The 22,838-nt window shown below is 26.1% G+C and overlaps 3 protein-coding genes across 3 annotated transcripts; 2 read left to right on the forward strand and 1 right to left on the reverse strand.

The window, feature by feature from the left end:
• The first annotated feature begins 2,105 nt into the window (after positions 1-2,105).
• LOC110604439 (organ-specific protein S2) lies at positions 2,106-2,804 on the forward strand. The gene is made up of 2 exons (XM_021742594.2): positions 2,106-2,179; positions 2,347-2,804. The coding sequence occupies exons 1-2, from the start codon at positions 2,135-2,137 to the stop codon at positions 2,575-2,577; spliced, it is 276 nt and encodes a 91-aa protein (XP_021598286.1). The 5' UTR covers positions 2,106-2,134; the 3' UTR covers positions 2,578-2,804.
• A 2,792-nt stretch (positions 2,805-5,596) lies between these two features.
• LOC110604424 (ras-related protein Rab7) lies at positions 5,597-8,960 on the reverse strand. The gene is made up of 7 exons (XM_021742582.2): positions 8,731-8,960; positions 8,281-8,307; positions 8,043-8,142; positions 6,575-6,721; positions 6,399-6,479; positions 6,151-6,296; positions 5,597-5,912 (listed from the first exon to the last, which is right to left on the reverse strand). The coding sequence occupies exons 1-7, from the start codon at positions 8,781-8,783 to the stop codon at positions 5,846-5,848; spliced, it is 621 nt and encodes a 206-aa protein (XP_021598274.1). The 5' UTR covers positions 8,784-8,960; the 3' UTR covers positions 5,597-5,845.
• A 7,845-nt stretch (positions 8,961-16,805) lies between these two features.
• On the forward strand, positions 16,806-19,800 carry LOC110604941 (proline-rich receptor-like protein kinase PERK7). The gene is given in 10 exon segments (XM_043952456.1): positions 16,806-17,222; positions 17,304-17,578; positions 17,711-17,928; positions 17,930-18,296; positions 18,379-18,465; positions 18,544-18,614; positions 18,702-18,778; positions 18,865-19,009; positions 19,121-19,282; positions 19,379-19,800. Coding segments are annotated over 10 exon segments (2,031 nt in total). The 5' UTR covers positions 16,806-16,878; the 3' UTR covers positions 19,664-19,800.
• Positions 19,801-22,838: the final 3,038 nt, after the last annotated feature.

The raw sequence follows: 22,838 nt of genomic DNA on the forward strand, positions 1-22,838 counted from the left end.
GAAATCCGTGCTTCTTTTAAATAGGTAATTATATTTTACTTATTTATCACGTCTTCAAAGGAAAAATTAAAATAGGAATATTTTATTGAAATAAAGATATAAAAAATTATTATCTATCTTATGTGATATAAAAAATTCAATTTTATAAAATACATTAAAATATCTTTTTTTTTTTAAATATATTATTAATATCTTAATTAATTTCGTTGATTAAATATTTATTATATAATTCTTATAATATGGAGAATTATAAAATTAAAAAAAAAAGGAAGCAAAGGAATTTTATGAAGGGAAATTTATAACATAGTTTCTCAATTTTATTAAAATTTATAATTTAATTTTTATTATTTAATAATAAATAATTTTAATCATTAAAATTTTATTATATTAATAGATTAGTTATTCCGTTAAAATTTATTATTAAATTATAATAATTTAACTATTTTAATTTTATTTTATAATAATTTAGCTCTTTTAATTTTAATAGTATATAATAATTTATTCTTATAATTTTAATATTTATAATAATTTAATTTTTTGAATTTAATTCGAATTTTTTAAACAGCAATCAATTAATAGTAAATTTAATAAAAGGTATGTTGTATTAATAAAATAAAATTTTAAAAATTAAATTATTTATTATTAAAATAATAGAAAATAAATTATAAATTTTATTAAATTTCAAAAACTATACTATAAATTTAGTGTATAAGAAAAAATATCGAGGAAGAGAGAAGGAAAAGATGAAAAGGGAAGAAATTTTAGAAAGAGGACAGAGTCTCTTCTCTATAATTAGGGTATATTTTAAAAGTTTAAACAATTTGTTTAGTATGATTTATTTATAAAAAATTAAAATGAATATTTATAAAATTATAAAAATTTTAATTTTTTCTACAAAGTCTATAAGATAAAAAAAAAATTCTTACATTAATTTATATTTATATTAAAATTTTAAATTTTAAATAATAAAATTAAATCTTTTCCATTTGTTATAAATATCACTAAAAGACTTAAATTAAATTTAAGGAAATTAATATTAAATTATAATATAATATTTAAAGTTTTATATTAATAAAATATATAATTTCTTAATTTAGAATGCATTCAACGAATTTAACTGAAATAAGTTTTTGCTAGTGATAAAAAAGGCTTTGAACGTGGGTTGTTGTGATTTTAAATTTATCGTTTTTTATTTGATAAAAAATAAAAAGTTTGTCCAGTGATTAATTTTATATCTTTATTTTTTCTAATTATTAAAAAATATTTTTAAAATTAAAAAATTGAAAATTGAAGCTATAAATATTTTATTATATGTTCTACCAAACTATTATTTTTTTCGCAATTTTTATCAGATTATCATTAATAATTTTAAAATTTCGTCTTTATTAATTAAATTTATTTTTTAAAAATATATTCATTCAATTAATTTATAAAAAATATATATTTTTTTATTATAAATAAAAAATTATTATTTAATTTTTATAATGTAAAAAAACTTATTAATTAATTTATTTTTTAATACTAAATAATAATTTTTTTCTAAATTCAGAGATGTTCATACTATAATTATATTTGTACAAGAAAACACTCTCCATAAAATTATATCACCAATTTATTCTAACCAAACAAACTTAATTGTACAAATATCTATTATTGTATTTTTTTATAACAAATAATAAACTTATAATTTATTTATATATAAATTAATTTTAAAAAATATAATCAACACAATTTTTATTATTAAATATAGTCTTTTACATTTATATAAGGACAGTTTAAGAAAATAATATTGATAAATATGCAAAATATAACTTATTAAGACATTATTAGGTGGTTTTTAGAATAAAATTTATATTCGAAATTATTATTTATTAAAAATATTTGTTTATTTTATGTCCAATAATTACTAAAAGTAAATGACTGAAAAATAGTATTTTTAAAAAGAAAAACAATTATGATAAAATGAAACGAGTAATTATTATTTAGTAAAAATTAAAGAAAATAAAAAAATTATAAATTTATAAAATTTCATTATATATTTATTTTATAAATTTATATATACTCGATCTAAATAAATTTATAAAAAGGCAGCTTAGTCTCTGCTTTTCAAAAAGTAATCCAACGTTGCAAAGACATGAAGCCCACACATGCTTTCTTTCTCGTCTTCCTTCTCATCTCTGTAAGTCTTCTTCATCTAAGAAGCCCTCAACTCATTCTCTTTTTTTTATTATTCTATTTACCGGACAGTTTAATTAACTAATCCAAAATCTCCTATTTTATTTTATTTTTATTGTTCAGTTTATGAATTAATGTAATTTTCTTTTTCAAATCTCGTTTTGGTATTAGATCGTGAACCTCAACTATGCAAGAAAAGTACCTGAGGATTATTGGAAGGTTGTGATGAAAGATCAGCCTATACCAGAAGCGATAAAAAATCTGTTTGTTGAAGAAGATGAAGAAGCTGCTGCTTCTGCTAATAAAAAGAACCATTTTGTCAGTGATTTTGATACAAGGGCTGTTGCTGTGATATATCGCAGCCATGGCGACATTAATAAGAAGATGAATATGCTTCGTTGAATGATGATGAGATTAAAGGAGAGAAATCCTTTGTTTTGTTTATAAGCACACAATGCTTAGAGAATATTCAAATTGGAATAGTCATCGGAAAATCTTATGAAATAAGTGTGTTTGTATTAATGTTGATATATAGAAAAATAATTATTTAGATCCGATTTATTATGAATGCGAAAAATCAAGCGGCTGATGAGTTTGTTGTTTGGATTGAGGATGAAAAGGTTAAAGGCAAAGAAAATTACCCTGAATGTTATGTGTCGTCTTCTTATGAGAAAATAAAATAGGAATTTCAAATCGAGAGAAGGGTATTTTTGAAAAAAATTATCATCTCCCACCCTTAACTCTTTGACCAAACGATTTAAATGGATGGAAGGACTACGAATTTGGACGGAAGAAAAAGTGAGTGATTTAAGTGTTGGGTCGGCAAAATAAAGAAATAGATATATTAATTACGTTAAATCTTTGGAACTAAAAAATAATTTTTTCTAATTTTAATAATAAAATTTTTTTATGCAAAACAAAGAAAATAATAAAGAGAAATATTTCTTTTGAAAGAGAGTTCATATCACGAACTTTTCATTAAAGTCTAAATAAATTTAATTTAATTTTTTTTAGCTAAGTATTTTTTTAAAGCGAAAGATTGTAAATTCATTCAATAATTAAAAAGGCATAAAACCTGATACATATCTTATTTGCATCTAAAAATTACAAATAAAAGAAATATCAAGCAAAGATTTAGAAATTAAATTATGGGCAGTCTTATTTTTGAATCTCTTAACAAACAAGACTAAGTAAATAATTGAACTTTGAATTTAAAAATAAACCTATTGGTTCAAAAGAATTCCAACTTTATAAATTTTCATATTTATAATTAAAATTTTTAATTTTAAATAAAAACTCCAACTCTTAAATTTTTTATAATTGTAATATTTTTTAAATTAATTTTAATTAAATTTAAATTGATTTACACGATATAGTATCACATAAATAATTTAATTAATTTGATTTAAACTTTAATCAAAATTTTGCTCTTAATTATATGAAATCTCTAAATTCAACTATTTAATTCTCTTATTCTTAAATAAAAATTTTAATTGAAAATTTTAGATAATTAAGAGTTTAAAATTTTAATTAAATTTAATTTAAATTAATAAATTATTTATATGATAAAAATAATGATACATGACGTGTTATGAGATAATTTAAATATGGTTAAAATTAATTTAAAAAGTTGTTACAATTATAAAAGAGATAAAAATTATAATTTTTTAATTCAAAATTAAAAATTTAGATTATAAATATGAAAATTCGTAAAATTTAAATTTTTTAGATGAATAACCCTTAAATATAAATAAATAATTTCTTAATAAAAATATTTTATTAATAATAAGATATTCTTTTGTATAATTTTAAAAATTAAAAATTAATTTTTTAATTTTTGTCTAATTAGGAGTAGTAAATAATTTTTGCTATCTAAAATTATAAATAATATTTTATTATTATAAAAAAAATTATTAGGTCACGATCTATTTTGACTAGATAAAGAGGATTTTATTTTATTAAAAAGATCAAACTAAATTTATTTAGATATTTCTTTTTTTCTTAATTTCACCTTTTATCGTCATTTCCCTCTAAAAAATTTCCAAATAAAGAGTTAAAAGAAGTCTCTTTGGGTGAGGTTATTGTGGAAAACTAGACAATTAGAAGAGCTTATTTTATATTTATTGGACGTGTTCAATTTAGTCTATTTTTACATTTTGTTCAAATTAATTCAGAAGTTTCAATTTAAACCAATATTTATCCATAAATCAAGAATATTAAGAAATTTAACTTCTTTGTTTAAGAGGCAAATGAAGAAATCATAAAATTTAGTCTAAATCAATAAAATGACTTCTTAGCTTTTAAGCTAAATCAATGAATTAAGTCCAAAAAAAAATTACTGCTTGGAATTTTATTAACATTTCCAACTGTTCCACAAAAAAAATTTTACACACAATTATTATTTATACAACGATTTAATATTTAATATTTAATCCATCATGTTAAGTAGGTATAATCGTTACACATATAATTATCATATGATAAAAATTCTTCTTAAATATTCAATCCATCCATCATGATTAGTAGGTAACCATTGTAAACATAATAATTATATGATAAAAACTCTCCTACTCCTGAAGTTATAGGTTGCATTAGGAATACTCCTCTCCTTATTTCTACCAAAATCTAAAAGAGCGAGTATTGTACGACCAAAATTTAGCAGTTGACACTACAACATGTCGACATGTTTGTTTTTCATGGGTCAAGACTTGCTAATTCTTGAGAGTTTAGTGTGCAGAGAAGCCTTACTCCTTGCTCCCAATTGAATATTCCAAGATATCATAATTGAAAGTGATTCTTCTACACATATTAATAGTAAATAGTAAAAGCTAATTTGATGTAAAACAAACAGTGCCTTAATTTTATAAATTTATTAATACTGAAGGAAAATATTTTATAAATTGATTAATTTTATAAATTTTCCTTCTACACATATTAAGAACAAATAGAGCCTAAATTTTATAAATTTATTTCAAATTTCATTAAATTAAATTAATTTTAGTTATAGATTAATATTTTCACCCGGCTTGCAGTCTTGAATGGTTTTTGTGATCCGATCTTTTGAGGCAGAGACGGTAAGGCAAGCAACAACGGCTTCCTTAGCCGTTGTATGTTCAAGGGCAAGGCATCACAACTAAATATTTCAGGCAGTTAAAATTCTTGAAGGCATAGTTAAGCAAGCCAAGAAACTTCAAATATTAAGCAAGTTAAGGGATGGTTAAGCAAGCCAAGGACCTCAAATGTTAAGCAAGTTAAGGCATAGTTAAGCAAGCCAAGAACTTCAAAGAATGGCCTTGCAGTTTGTTGTTTGGAGTTGAAAAGTCATCTTATCATTTAACTAAACAATAAAATAAAATCTAAAACAGCTAAAGCGTAACTCAAATATGCCTAACAAATGAAGGAACATAAAGACAAAACAATAGTAAAAAGACTAGCGAACAAAAATAGAATAGCGCCTAAGGAGAAAGAGAACACAACATGAACAATAGAAGGCAGTTTTACACAGAAGCACGGGAACCAGCACCAATGGCAATAGACCAATTTGTTTCCCACAAACGCTAATGTACATTATAATCTCGCACATATCAACGACAATGGCTAAAATGAGGCCAAATTCATTTGTAAGACTTTGTAAAGATAGTTTATTGATTCTGAAGAATTGAGCAAAGGTTTAGCACTCACATCCGGATGACCTAGGCTGACCTCTTGTTCCAACATCAATGGTGTCTGGCAAGTAACTTCACGCCATAAAATTGCCACCAGAGTGCAACCACCAGAATTCATATCAGTATAATTTTGAATAGTTTAAATAGAAAATGAATAATGATAAATAGCCTTTTCGAGTTCAACTACAATAGTCAACTTATCTATGTTTTTTCTTTACTGAATCAATTTTTGAACTTACTCATTAGCTTATTGAAATCTATAAATTTTTACAAGTGTGTGCAGATGAAGATGGTTAGTTTTGTAACTTACATATCCTCCTCTTCCCCACTCTTTAAGGCATTACTTGCTATGCATTGGAAAGCTTCTTCCACGTTAATGCCATCTTTGGCAGATGTCTCGAAGTATGGGATATTCCCTTTTGAGGCACACCAAGCTCGTGCCTTTTTTTCTGAAACCTGCAGTTCACAGGAAGCAAGGGTATTGACTTGGACACACATATAGTACATGAACAAGCACAATTGAAAAGAAAAGTGCAGCAAATTCAATAATGTACATACCACCCTGCTATTTCCACCATCTACATCAATCTTGTTTCCAAGAACAACAAATGGGAAATTCTCTGGGTCTAAAGGACTTGCCTGCAGATGGATAAAATTGTTGATAAAGCAACTGACAAAATCATGGTTTCTGTTAAATATCCTTCCCTCAATATTGGCATTAGATAAAAGAATACCTGAATAAGGAATTCTTCTCTCCAGTTATTAAGGTTGTCAAATGATTTCATTGAGTTAACATCATATACAAGAACACAGCAATCAGCACCACGATAGAAAGCAACGCCAAGGCTTTGGAATCTTTCCTGGCCAGCAGTATCCCAGATCTACCAAAACATAGCAATTAACTTGTAATCCAATGGTCCATGTGATAAGCGACACAAAATTCACAATGCCATTAAAGAGATATGGAATCAATATGCACTAAATATTTCCTAGTTGAGCAATTGGTGCAAGATGAAAGCAAATATATTACTATGCAAAACCAAAATAATGACCAACTTAGAACAAGATATCCAAGAATACCAAGAGGCATACGTCACTACCAACCAATAAGGAGTTAAGGAGAGTATCCAAACACCAAACACCTACCACTTGATAATAGGACAACAACATCAATCATCTTTTTCATGATAAGCACCGAACCGCTGACCAGTTCTCCATTATTATAACCGCCAAAAAACCTCTAATTTTTTAAAGAAACCAAGTCCAATCATGGCCCAGATTTTGCAGCATAGCTTAACAAATTATACCATGACCTTGAATATTGTTGATGGTGCTTGATGGTTGAAGTTAAGTTGCTGACTTTTGCTTTTACCAACCCAATAATTTAACCTCTCCCACCAACTGTCTACAACAAGTGCACTCACTACTGGTTGAGTTCCATTTACATCTTAATAATCAATCAGATAAGAGCCACAACCGCCCTTATCATGAAGTATAATTGAATTTTTCATGAAATGTCTACGACAGCATAAAATTTTCAGTTAAAAGTCTATTGAATTCAAAGTATTATTATGTTTTAGAATTTAGGCTCTGTTTGTTTCACGGAAAAATATTTTCCACATTTTCTGGAGTTTGAAATATTTACAAAATTTGATCAACAGAAAATATTTTCTTAATCAAAGGAAAAATAAATTCATTTTCCACACTTTGAGTATCTTATTAAGACCCCTATATATAAATCTGTTAATGTATTTTATTTTTTAAATTAAAATTAAATAATAGAAAATAAGTTATTTTGTTAGAAAATATTTTCCATTGAAAACATTTTCCACAAAAAGTATTTTTTCCATGGAAAATATTTTCCAAATACAAGCTATTTTCCACAAACAAATGGAGTCTTAATATATAAAAACTTAATAGTATAGTCAAAATATTAATAAATTTTTAACTTTTTCACTAATACTAATCTTGTAAAATATTTATACCATAAAAAAATAAATATATTTGCCTATATATTATAAGTAAAAATTATTGTTTAATTTGTTGCTTATAAACTTCAAAATTATATCGGTTCTAATCTACAGCAAACTGAATTCATACGATTCGCATAATGTATCTATTAAATCTACCTACATACCATGTATGTAGCTAAGTATGCCAAATGGCAACCCTAGATACATTCCAGGTAACTACACTACCCACCTGTAAAGTGAAGAGCCTATCTTCAAACTGCACTTCCTTAGTCAAGAAATCAGCTCCAATTGTCGCTTTGTATTGATTGCTAAACTTCTTATTTACATATCTAAAAAGCAGCAAGTCAAGAAAAACAATAACAAAAGATAAAAGGACCAGTTGCTTTATTAAGGCAACAATTTTCCCCCTTAATGAAACAATCAGAAATCAATAATCACATAACCAATAGCTGAAGCATGATGGATACTGATTCATCAAAGAGGTCTTTCCCACCCTGTACATCACAATCAAAATGCAATTTGTTAATACAAACTTACCAAAAACAATGCAGAAACAATCACTAATAACAATTACGGCAGCTTTAAGAGTTCAAATCACTTCATGGTATTATTTGCATCAACAGAAAAAAGAATAAGTTGCTAAATTTTATCCTAAAAACACCTAAACAAAACAGTCACCCCAAGACTTCAAAAAAGGGGGATCAATCTTCAGATTCACGTTCAACCGGGAAAAAAAAAAAAAGCATGCACAAAAATCGAGCATCGACAACATCAACTAGTGAAAATAAAGAATTCACAAATCAGATCAATATTCAACTCGAGGAAACTCATACGATCTCGAAATATCCGCCTAATCTACCTAACAAAACGCTAGAACTCGTACAGACAAGATAATTAGGTATGCACAGATGACTGACCCGCTGTCACCGAGGATGATAACCTTCAAGAGGGTTCTCCGACGGGAAGGCATGACTAATTGAAGGGACGAACGACAATTGACTTATCCGATAAGGTGTTCTTTTTTCCGTTTTGCGCTCCTTCGGAGACGGAGAGGGCAAAAGGAAGGTGAATTATTCGGCTGTTGGAGCAATACTTGGTGTGGATTCTAGTGGGACTACGAGACGACGAGTTCCTAAATTCTTTTCTAGCTTTTAGTCTGTTTGCCTGGTCATGGGAAGGCTGGGACTGATCTGTAATTTGGCTATTATCAGTATTTTTATGTTATTTTTATTTTTCTGTTTTATATTAAAATCAGCTTCTTCAACTTTTAAAAATTTTATTACTTCATTTTCATTTCAAAATCAATAAATTCAAATATTTTTATATTTTATAAAATTAAACTATTTAATTATTTTGTAAAAATCATTAATCAACTTTGTAACTTTAATTACAGACTTAATAATATGAACTTCAAAATTATATAAATTGAATAATGTACTATTAAAATTATAAATACTAAACAACATAAATAATACAAGCTAATTAATAATTTTTTAATTAAAAAATTAAAATGTTGGATTTAATAAAATATAAAATCTTCTAATGGAATAATTTTATTATAAAGATAAACTAATTAATTTTATAAAATTTACTAGTAATTTATCTTTTCTATTTTATGTTATTATTATTATTATTATTTTATACAAAGAGAGTGGTTAAGTCTCACAGTATCACAGTTTTAATACTTATTTAAAATCGTGCAGCAGAATTTTTAAGTTAAATCAACTTAAAAAATTACTTAATAGTAATATATAACAACAAGTAATTATATTAATCAAGATTATATAAGTCAATAATAAAGCTAACAAATAATATATACACCTAAATCTTATAAGAATTATCAAATAAATAATTAAATGTGAGAATTCATAAATAAATTATTTATTTTATTTTAAAAATAAAATAATAATTATATATTATCTCGACATAATAATTATAATAATTTTTCTAAACTTAAGATAGTCAACTGGGTTTAATTTTTACTATTAGTCAATTAATCATCTTTTCATGAATAATTTCCATAAATTTATGGTTAATTGAGTTCAGTCCTTACAATTAACCAACTACTCATCCTTTCAATTCGAGCTTTAAAAATAAATAGGTTTAGAAATAAATAGCTTGTAACAGAAAAAAAATATCAATATATTTCGTATGATACATTCTCAAAATAAATATATAAAAAATTATAATAAATTATTTTAATCTTTAATTTTCTATTAATTTATTCTAATATTACTTTTTAAAAATTTTAATATTAAAAAATTATAGTCTTAGTCTCTGTAAATTCAATTATCTTAGCACACAGTATTGTATGATCGATTTAGATTATGTGAAAATTTTAATATTAAGAAATTATATTCTTAATCTCTGTAAACTCAATTATAAAATTTTAAAGTTTAATAAATCATTATCTAGCATTTAAATTTTTTTTTGTCTTTTAAAAAATAATATATTGATAAAGCAAAAATATATAACAAACACCTAGATCTCGAAAATATCTAGGTCCAATTAACAAGTTAATAGCAGCCTAGCTAAGCCTAAGCCCAAACTTAAACTGAAATCCACAACTATATAAGAGTCAGATGACCATTTGAAACCCTAACTTGCAAGTATGAGGAAATGAGAAGCTATCCTCGTCGGTCGAAGATTTGCCTATGGAGAAGTGAGATTAGCCACTGGGAGAGAAGGGAGGACAAATTAAATCTCAATACCATCAACACTCTCTATTCACACGTAAGAAGACCTTGAAAACCACATGAGAGGAACTTACGGCTGTGACTTCACGGAGCAATGCGAGGAGAGTTCAAACAATACTATTTCGCTTAGTGAATAATCACTCTACGAAAAAAAGATCGTTAAGGATCTCGGGATTCTCCCCAACAAAATAAAATTAAAGGTCTAATCAATATAGGTTTGAGACTAATGTAGAACTTTTCTATTTTTATTTTTTAATTTTCATCGTAATTGTTTTCTATGGCTGCGTCGAAGAAAAAATAATCAATTGGCCAAGTGCTAGTTTTTAAGTTGCAATACTTTTATAGAAACTACAATTTAAGGTTAGCCGTGCGACTATATGTGTGGGTCTTTATATTAAGGGAAGTGAAAATTTGTTTTTTTGATTCTTTAAGTTTAAAAAATATATTTTTAAAATTTTTAAAAATTTTATTAATTTATATATATATTTTTTAGTTTTAGCTGTTAAATATTTTATTATTTAATTTATATAATTTAAAAAATTTAGTGATCGATTAATTTTTTAAAAAATATATTAATTATTATTTTTTATTTAAAGTATTTTAAATTTTTTTATAATTTTTAACGATTAAAATAATGAAGATATAATTATAATAAGCTTTTTAATATATTAATAATATTTTAATATATTTTTTAAAATTAAAAAATTAATTAATGAAGATATAATTATAATAAGCTTTTTAATATATTAATAATATTTTAATATATTTTTTAAAATTAAAAAATTAATTAATAAATTTTAGTACATTTATGTAATCCTAATTTTACCACCGTATTAATTCACGTATAGACATTTCCAAACTCATACAGCTTACACTCAAAGGGCATGTTCCTATAGTTCTTCTTAATCTTATTTGATTCAAATCGAAATTCGACTGAATTAATAAATTTATAATTTCAATTCAATTTAATTTTAATTTTTTTAAAAAATTAATTATTTTAATTCGATTTAATTTTAATTAGAAAAAATTAATAAATCTGAATTAAATCTATTAGTGAATAATACATGTTACTTTCTATAATATATGAAAATCAAATAATATGTGATGCTAAAATAATTCAATTGAACTTTAAAAATAAGATGTAAAAAATAAAAAATTTATTATAAAAATTTTAACCGAATTGAATTGAATCGAATGATTTAAATTTATTTTTATTTAAATTTAATTTAATTTAGTATCAATATATAGGAGAAATTTTAAAATAAAATTATTATATTATGTATAATTAATTTATTATAATAATTTTCATATAAATCCATCAATCATAATCAATGATAAAGCATATTCATCATATATACAATAAAGTTTCAATATAGATAAGCATTTTTATTAAAAAAAAATATCCCAAGTATGGGCCATATTTAAAATAATTAAAACCATTTATAAATTAGCTATCTTAAAAAACATCAGCTCACGTTTTAGCCTTTGAAAAGGTGGCTTTTGATGATAGAAATCAGGAAAATAATGAAATTATGTGGATTGAAATTTATAACATTTTCCGTATTTATAGTTTCAATATAGAAGTTAATATTTAATTTCAATTAAATACGTAATTGAAGTTATTTTCAATTAACTTCTACATTTAAATTAAATTCAATGTGATAATTGATTTCTTTTTCATTATCACTTTGAAAAGTAAAATATGAATAATTTAAAATAAACAAATAAAATTTAAACTAATTACTAAAGCAGCATCATGCATACAAGCATAATAAAAAAAATGGAATAAAAAATAAAGATATCCTAAAAATAACTGCCTTATAAACAAGGGATTTTTTTTAAAAAATAAAGGTAAAATATGATTAAGCGAATTTTATTTAATTAATTTAAAGGTTAAATAGGATTTTATTTAATAAATAAAATAAAATAAAATTTATTGATATAGTGAAAAAAAAGTGAAAATAATATGTTAGTAAAAAAAAAATTAGGTAGTTGATATCTATGTAAAATTAATCTAACATTCAAGTTCATAAGTTATTAAAGAGGGAAAGTAGTAGTATAAATAGATTTTTTGAATTTAATAAAAGTGTGTAAGTATATGTATTTTGAATTTTGTGTGTATTTTATTTTTATATCGTAAAAAAATAAAATTAATTGATGATTTTATAAAAATTTAATTAATACCGATTAATACATAAAAAATATTACGTTTATACGCGAAATAGAAATCCTTTAAAGATTCGATCAGACATAAGAATGCGAATATTATATCATATTGAATAATGGTTATCATGTTGATAATTTTTTTTTAATGTGAAAAATTTAAGTGATCAAGAATTATAGATTATTAAAATTTCGTCACATGAAATAAAAAATGTATAATATATTTTGAATAAATACCGTATCATATCATTTATTAATAAAAAATGTAAAATTAATTTGTACCGTTTATCAACACCGGATCATATCATTTATTAATAAAAAAAATGCAGAATTAATTTGTACCGTTTATGGACGAGATGCATTATATTAGGGAATTACGAATTGTCTTCATTTGGCATGCAATAGTTGCTTCAAAAACTAGAAAGGACATTGCATATTTTTCTTATTAATAATATGGAAATATTTTGGCTTCTAATTACTGTCCTCTTTCCCTTTTCAAGTGACAAAAAGTAAAGGCTTAGCTACAAAGCCTCAAGGTAGGTTATTTGATTTTCTACGGTACTTCACTATATCTTTGTCATCACTTTAATTAATATGATTTTTTAATAAAAGAATTTAAATAAATTTTGATGAAAATATACATGATTTTATTTTTTAAAATAAAAATTTTGTAAATTAAAAAATAAATTATTTAATTTCAAATAAAAATTTAATTAAAAAAATTAATTAAATTAATTTTTTATGAAATTTTTAATTTCAAATAAGGGTTATGTGCTTCATTTTAGCTAGGAGTATGATGGCTTGACTCTGATCCAACAACAGATGCGGTGACAGTGGCAATGGTATTTGTTCTGTTTGCCTCCAGCAGTAGTGTTATTATGGATCTGTTGGTGATGGTACTTGGAAGCTTCTCTAGAGGAGCTAATTGATAAGTTGAGGTATTCGGCTTTTGCATTTGTGTTGGGGCTTGTTTAGGTCTAGGCCTACATAGGCTGCTCTAGTTATCCACTAAATTTAATGAGATTCCTATTTTAATTTAAAAATGCAAATATATTTGTGTAAATAAGTATTTAGAATTCAATGACATGTATGTAGCTAAATTATCTTAATATAAAAGACACCTTATTCTTATGTTAGTAAAAATATAAAATTTACTATTATAAAAAAATCTTGTTTTTTAAAATCCGAAATCAATTGTTTACAAGTGCTTTAGCAGGATGTTGATATGTTTTGCTGCAGAAAAGTTACCTTAATGTGTTGTTGATGCTGAGTGCTTCGAAATTACAATTGGACGATAGACCTTCAAAGAGTAAGAATTGGTGTTCGAGCTATGCTCTGCATCCTCTCTCATGATTAGACCACGACTGTTGTCTGAGCTTTCAATTGTATGAGAAATTAAATAGGTGTTTCTGATTTCTAGATGTTAATCAGGGATAGTCCAAGTTCTTCAATGAGCTCTTTTTTTTTGTCGAAAGCTAACTACCTCCCTATTCGAGCATAATCCTGCATCAGCAACCCTAATTGCATCCCTCTTTCCAGCAAACATTAGGTTTCTTTGTTCTTAGACTTTAGGTTTTATGTTAATGTTGGGTGGGCTGTATTTTTCAATAGCTTTTTTTTTAAAGCCTATATTTAATGTACTAGGTCTAAAGCTTTTTTTCATTTTAATTAATTTTTCTCAATAATATTTTGATAAGTATTTTATTACACTTAATTGGGAAGTTCAATTTAATTTAGATGACAGCAAAATTCCATTGAGCTAAAAAAATAAGGAGAAATTCTTAGATACTTGTTTATTATAAATCAAAATATAAATAAATGAATTTCTTTATAAAAAAAATAAATAAGATCCAAAGGTGTTTTAGTTTATATAAACCAAATTTAAATAAATATTTTCAATAATAATTTTTTTTATTATTATTACAAATGATAAATAAAGACTCCATGAACGGTTTGAGCCAAAAGGAATCTTGAATATCAATTAAGATAGGATTAAAGGAAAACAAAACTAATCACATAAAAATTTAAATTTTTTTCTCTCTTTATGAATTTAATTTAATAATTTTAAAAAGTCAATAGTTCAACATTTGAAAAATTTTATTCATATTTAAAATTAAATTTAAAGAGTATGCTTTATCTTAGACATATATTCCTTCAATATAATTTAATAACCTACTTAACGCATAATAAATAATAAATTAAATTAAATTTTTTCGTATCAAAGAAATAAATATTAAATTGATTAAAAAGGTCTCGTTCTAAATAAATATAATTGAATTCAAATTATATTTTTCTTATTTGGCCCACCAACTTCACAACGATTTCTCTTATTATAAGTTTAATATTATATAAATTAATAGACCTACTTAACGCATAATAAATAATAAATTAAATCAAAAAAATAAATATCAAATTGATTAAAAAGTTTTCGTTCTAAATAAATATAATTGAATTCAAATTATATTTTTCTTATTTAGCCCACCAGCTTCACAACGATTTCTCTTATTATAAATTTAATACTAATTATAATGAAATTGATTTAAATAATTATGAATCCATTTTATATTTGGTTCAAAATATTTGAAAATTTTAAACTATCTTTATATGACTTTATTAAATCCTCTACTATGGATTTGGGATGAGATCCCTCATCACAAATTTTACTCTATGTAGCTAAGTTTGGCACCCATTCAACGACGCCTAGAATCAAATGACTCAAAAAAGATGGTGATGAGCAGAGCATAGAGTTCTCTTAGTTCGACATAGCGAAGGTTCTAAATATATAAAGATCATCAATATCATGGACAACAAGCACCCAGGTCTAACCTTCTTAGACACGATGTTAGTATTGTCTGAGAAGCCAAATAGACATGATCCGCATTATCAACATGCTCTGATACTTAAAACGACAATTTTTTATGTAGAATGAGATACATGGAAGGTAATGCTATATGTTTTATGATTTCTAAGATTTGAAACGAAGACAAAAAATGGATTGGATTTAATTTTTATTATTTTTAACCACAACTATTATTAAAAAAATAAATAAAAAGGATTAATATGCCTAATGGGTATGTGATTTAATTATTAAATGCACTTCATAGTTAATATACATTTACTACCAAGTGTTTGGTAACCTTTAAAAAAAAAAATAAATGATAGTTGATATATGATGATCTACCGGTTGCATTTTGAATTAACTCTAAAATAAGAGCGGTTTTCAATAGATGGTAACTATTTTGATTTTATTTATTTAAACCATATTATTTTTTATAAATTATTAATTATAATTTTTAAAATTAAAATTTTTTATATCAATAAAATATTTAAAATTATAATATTTAATACATCAATTAAAAATATTATAAATAATAATTAAAATAATTACAATATTAATGAGAAAAATAATTATATTTGAAATTTATTTCCAATTATTATATACTAATTAGAATAAATTATTAGTTATTAGTTACAATCAATTATCTATTATCATAATAATTATTAGTTATATCCAACAAAATTTAAACCAAACAAGCTTTGAGACAACTCAGAAAATAAGTGTAATTTGGCCAGAATTGGAACTCATCTTTGGTGTTTCCTTCTTTGAACTTAGCTTGGAGTTGGACCCAACAAAAAGAGTTTAGCCAATATGACAGAGTTAGAAGGATAAAGGGTGTAGCTTTAAAGTAGGGCAAGTAGAAAAACTCCACTCAATGACAGAACATTTCCTCCTTTGTAGGAGGTGTTTTTGTGGGGTGGTACATGGTTTTTCCCTTCTTCATATAACTAATACCATGGAAGACTCTTTCTTCCCACCTATCCTCCCTGTATGTATTCTCTCTCTCTCTCACTATCTCTCTCATAAACAACAACAAATCTATTAATTATTAATATTTACAGTCATGGCTATATTCACTTACCTTTGCATTCTTCATCTTCTTCTTACTAGATTATGTTTTTTAATGCATGCTTTTAATCATCTAGGTCTAGCTTTTCACTGTTTTCAAGTAGTCGTTAATGAATATCATCACCATTAGTTGACTGAATTTCTTTTGATTTGTTGAATGAACGTATTGTCGTCTATCTTGCTAAATTTGCATGCTTATTCTCATTCTAGGATTCACGAGGGCGATCATTTGGAGGAGAGGTGTTGGGTTTGTTCGGCACGTTTAATAGGAATATATATCACAGGTCGAAGCTCATCGTATGGCTTCAGCCTCGCCGCCAGATTCTTCACCTTCTCCTCCTTCTCCTCCTTCTCCTCCTTCTCCTTCATCAGATTCACCACCTCCATCATCTTCACCACCTCCATCATCATCATCATCATCAGCTCCACCACCAACATCAGCTTCACCCCCTCCATCTTCACCACCACCACCAGCAGAAAAACCTTCCCCTCCACCACCTTCAAATAAATCTCCGCCACCTTCAAATAAAGCTCCGCCACCTTCAAATAAATCTCCGCCACCTCCAAGTAACTCAAATTCTTCACCCCCACCACCAACTCACTCAAATCCTTCACCTCCACCACCTTCCTCTCCCAGAAAAAAGTCACCTCCACTTCCAGTTCCACTTCCAGTTCCAGTTCCAGTTCCAGTTCCACTTGCACCTCCAACCCCACCTCCACCAACCAATAATAATGATGGTATTAACACGTCTTCACCGCCGCCACCTCCACATTCTTCATCATCCAAATCCCATTCACCACCACGATCTCTATCGCCTAAATCCTCAAGCACATCAGGGAGTGGATCAATTAACGTTGTACCCATTGTAATTGGAGCCGTGGTAGGGGTGTCGGTGATGCTGCTGCTTTTGTCCCTTGCATTCCTGTGTACAGGCAAAAAGAAAAAGAAGAAGAGAATAGAGAATGATTACTACGCAGAGCAACCTCCTGGAAACAATGGTATACCATACTCAACTCCCGTTATTCTCCCGAGAAATATAAACAATATATAAGTAAATGTTAATACAAAATCTAAATTCATCTCATAATTTCATTAATTTATGAACGAACCATGGTTATATGAAACCACAGGTGGTAACTATTACAATGCTTCAACTCCTCATCGTCCGGCTAATAATTGGCAGAATGCGAACCAGTTTAACGCTGACAAAGCGGGTAGTCTACCTCCACCTCCTGGTACACATCCAGCTTGGCAAACGCCGTCACCATCACCATCACCACCAACGCCAGGTCCGCATCCACCACTTTCTTCTGGTGCAATTGTATCTGGTAGTGACACTAGTTCCAATTTTCTCAGGCCCCCATGGTGCAGCCACGCCTCCTCCGCACCCATCGGTTCTCGGGTTCACCCACAGCAGCTTCAACTATGATGAGCTAGCGGCAGCGACTAATGGGTTCTCTCAGGCTAACCTATTAGGCCAAGGAGGGTTCGGGTATGTGCACAAAGGGGTGTTGCCTAATGGAAAGGAAATTGCAGTGAAAAGTTTGAAAGCTGGAAGCGGCCAAGGAGATCGAGAATTTCAAGCTGAAGTTGAGATTATTAGCCGTGTTCATCATCGCCATCTTGTGTCCCTTGTCGGCTATTGCATTGCAGGTGGTCAGAGGCTACTGGCTTATGAGTTTTTACCCAATTCCACCCTCGAATATCACCTTTATGGTATTATCTACGACCCCAGATATGTCTACTTTTTCCTCCATACAAATCTTGCATTTAATTCTATATCTTGTCAAATTTTCAGGGCATGGTCGCCCAACCATGGATTGGTCCACTAGGATCAAAATTGCCATCGGATCAGCCAAAGGACTTGCTTACTTGCATGAAGACTGTAAGCCATCAATATAATCTCACTCCTCCCACTTTTGTCTCTCTTTTTCTTTCTAATATTCTCCATGCATGCTCATAGGCCATCCTCGCATTATCCACCGAGACATTAAAGCTGCAAATATTTTGCTCGATTATAATTTTGAAGCCAAGGTGCGTACACCATTAATGCTAATCCAGTTGCTTGCCCTAAAATTGAATTGTTTTAACTAGTGTTTGATTGAACTACAACTAAATCAGGTGGCAGATTTTGGGTTGGCGAAGCTATCTTCAGACACTAACACTCATGTGTCGACTCGTGTTATGGGGACTTTTGGGTGCTAATCAGTTACTCCCATCATTATTAACTAGACCTTCAAAATTTAATGTGATCAATTATGTTATTTTTTATTTGCTTTTTCAGATACTTGGCTCCTGAGTATGCATCAAGTGGCAAACTTACTGAGAAGTCCGATGTTTTCTCTTTTGGTGTCATGTTATTGGAACTCATAACCGGACGCCGCCCTGTGGATATCAATTCAGATATGGACGAGAGTTTAGTAGACTGGGTGAGGATCGATCATTGTTTATAATTTACAATATTATCTCCTTTATTTTTAATCCAACGTCTGCAAAATCCATTGCCTACACATATATATATTTCAATGGTTCACATGCAGGCTAGACCATTATGTACAAGTGCCATGGACAGTGGAAACTTCGTTGAGTTGGTGGATCGACGACTGGAAGGCAACTATGATCCTGCCGAAATGACTCGCATGGTAGCTTGTGCTGGTGCATCCATTAGGCATTCAGCAAGGAAAAGACCAAAAATGAGCCAAGTGATTAACTAACAATCACCTTATTACATGTTTACCTCTGTTATGTCTTTGGAAAAGTTGATTCTAGCTAACAAGTATATGAACATATTGAAACAGATTGTTCGAGCACTAGAAGGTGATGGCTCGCTGGAGCACTTGAACGAAGGAGTGAAACCTGGACAAAGTTATGTGTACAGTTCTTCGAGTTCTGAGTATGACAGGGCCTCGTACTCTGAAGACATGAAGAAGTTCAGAAAGGTGGTAATGGACACTAGTCATGAATACACAAGCAGCGAATATGGTCGCACAAGCGAGTACGGGCTCAACCCTTCTTCCTCAAGCAGTGACGAAACGGACAAGAGTACTGAGCCAGAAACCCGAAGGCACGGTACCTCGAGTTGAGAAAATTAATGGAGGACGGTCGGAATTATCATTTATTGGGCGACTCGGATATTTGATGAACAGAGTTGGAATTTAAAATGCAAGATTAGTATTACTCAGGTGCGAGAGATATATATTAATTTTTCATCAAATGCCAGCAGCTGGTGTAGGTGTGGCCTTCATTATTTATGGAGTGGATGGTGGTGAAGGCAAAATATGTTGCATTACATTTTTCTTGTCTTTGTAATCTTGCATATTCTTTGATAGAGAGATTGTGAAATTTGTTGATCGACAAAAAAGGGATTAAATTTTTTTTAAGAATTAACTAAATTGATATTTCAACTCACGTGTAATATACTAAAAATATTTATTAATTTCTCCATAACTTTAATATCACTAAATAAAAATTGATCGATATTTTTTATTTAACGATTAGAGAATAATGATTATAACTAAATAAATTTTTTTATAATATGTAATAAGAATAAGTAAAGAAATTTCATGAGTTGGGTTTGGAATAAATAAAAATAAGTAGTAAATGAGTATCATCGAGTTATTAATAAATTTAAATAATAACAAATAATAATTTTTTTTAAATAGAAATTGATAATTAATCGAATAGAACTCGAATCCTCCTAGATTTACTTAAATGCACTTACCATTATGTTGTGTCTGCGAGTGTAACAACAAATTACTTTTACATTTTAAATTTTGCGATGACCCTATTCATTTTCATTTCTATTACAGAATGATATAAGCACATGTTGGACAAATAACTCATTGGTGCATTATTTTTTTTCTAATGGGGTGTTATGAAAGTAATGAACGTTAGTAAAATTTGCATTTAAACTTTTTCTAATAACAATCAATTTGATATATATATTTTTCACAGTTGTAAAAAAAAAAAAAAAAAAAAATTCCACATGTAATTTTAAAGTTGATTGGGCCAAAAAGTTCAATACTATACATTTGATGCGGCTAATGTCTGGTTGCTTATTTTGTGACTATGAGGCTGCTGATTGAAAGGTCATTACTTTTTGATTCAATAGACATAATTTTAATTGTATACTTTCTTTCCTCCCATAAAGATAGTTTGTATTCTTTTTTATATGTTAATTATAGGCAATTTTCTTATTAAAATTATATATGATTTATATAATACTAGCTTATTAAAATAATTTGAATTAATTACTTAAAGTCAAGTGTAAAACAATGTTCAAAATTTATTTGTGCCATTTAGAACTAAACTGTTGGAAAATAAGTATGCATAAGGACAATTTTCCATGTTGCTTTTAGCAACAATTGAAAAATTCTCACAGTGTGACTCTCGTTTAGAGACTTATTCTGAAATTGCATTTTTTATAAAAAAAATGAATAACAATTTTCATAGAAAAAATAATCAAAATACAAATATCTACTTAAGAGTGCAATCTCAGATTTTTACAGTGTGATTTTGTGCATTGATAATTGAGGGATATATAAATCTTCTTTAATCAAAAGGGCACCACTAGCTAGTAGTGAGATATTTCGGTGGTGGGTTTGAATTAAAATTAAATCAAATTAAATAAATTAAAAATTAAATTTTAATATTTAAATACGAATATAAAAATCGAATTGGTTTGATTTGGTACGATTCAAGAATTGAGATTTTTAATCAACGTTTTATTTTTTATACCTTATTTTTAGTATTTTAAAATTTAATTAAAATATTTCAACTTTCATTATAATTTAATCTTTTTATATTATAAAAAATAATATATTATTATTATTAATCGGTTTGATTTGATTTTATCGATTTTTTCATAATTAAAATCGAATTAAATTGAAATAATTAAATTTTTAAAAATTAAAATTAAAATAAAAAATTAAATTAAAATTTTAAATTAATTTGATTCGAATACTTTTTCGGTTTGAACCGAATACACCTCACCCGTTAATTGATTAACTCAGATAATTATTATTGATAATGTAATAGATATATGCCATTAAAAAATTAATATTTTAATAAAATTTGTGAACAATATATTGCAACAATTTGATATAAACGTGGCAATTTTTATTTAAAATTAATTAAAAAAATTACATGGTATATTTAAAAAAAATTAATATGTACCGTTTAGATCACATAAAGATAAATAAGATTAATATGTTTATATTTTGAATAAATTCATGTATATATTATATTTATCTGAATTTAATTAGTTTAGCAGCATTTGTGAACTAACGGGATTAAAATTAAAATCGGTTATATAAATTTAATATATTTCAATTAATTATATATAAGTTTTATATTTCTAAAATGAAAATATTTAGATTTTATAACCTTTCACAAAATTATATATATATATATATATATATATATATATATATATATATATATATATATATATATATATGTAATTACTTATTTGTTTACAACTAACTAAAATATTTTAAAATAAATGTAATAATTTTAATTTTATAAGACCATTGACATTTAATTTATATATAAGTAAATTATTTTTTATCACTAAGTTATATTAAAATTAACATATATTCTTTTACTTTTAAAAAACTTCATAATTTATTTTTTAGATTTTAATTCTATTAAATTTATATTTAAAAATAATATTCTTTTTTTAAATTTAATAAAATTAAAATACAAAGAGTCAATAATTTATTTTTAAATAAATGGATTTTGATTTTGATGTAATTAAAGAAAAAAAATCTTTAATAGTTTTTTAATTTTTCTCTAATTATTTATAATATATATAAATGTGTGAGAGAAAATAAAATACTTCAAAATTATTTAAATGCCTTGATTATTTTGATTTAATTTAAATTTTATTATATAAAATAGTTTTAAAGTTTACTTGATTTTAAAATTTTTAGTTTATTTATATTTATTTTTATATAATTTAAAAATTATTTATATAATTTACTATTTTTATAGGATAGAATAAATATTTTAAATTTTATTCCTTATATTCAAAATATTTGTTTTATCCTATAAAAAAAATTAAAATAAATTTTAAAAAATATTTTTTAAATAATTTTAACTTAATCAATATAGCGGCAGTTTAAAATGAGTAAAACTCATTTTTTATTTTGTATAAAAAGTTATAAAATTATTTTTATTTATTAAATTTTTATTTACTCAACTTTCAAATAATCCTTCTAATATTATTGACCCATAATTATATTTGATGTGCTAATT

This window comes from Manihot esculenta, chromosome 17, assembly GCF_001659605.2.
Source record: "Manihot esculenta cultivar AM560-2 chromosome 17, M.esculenta_v8, whole genome shotgun sequence".
Lineage (NCBI taxonomy): Eukaryota > Viridiplantae > Streptophyta > Magnoliopsida > Malpighiales > Euphorbiaceae > Manihot > Manihot esculenta.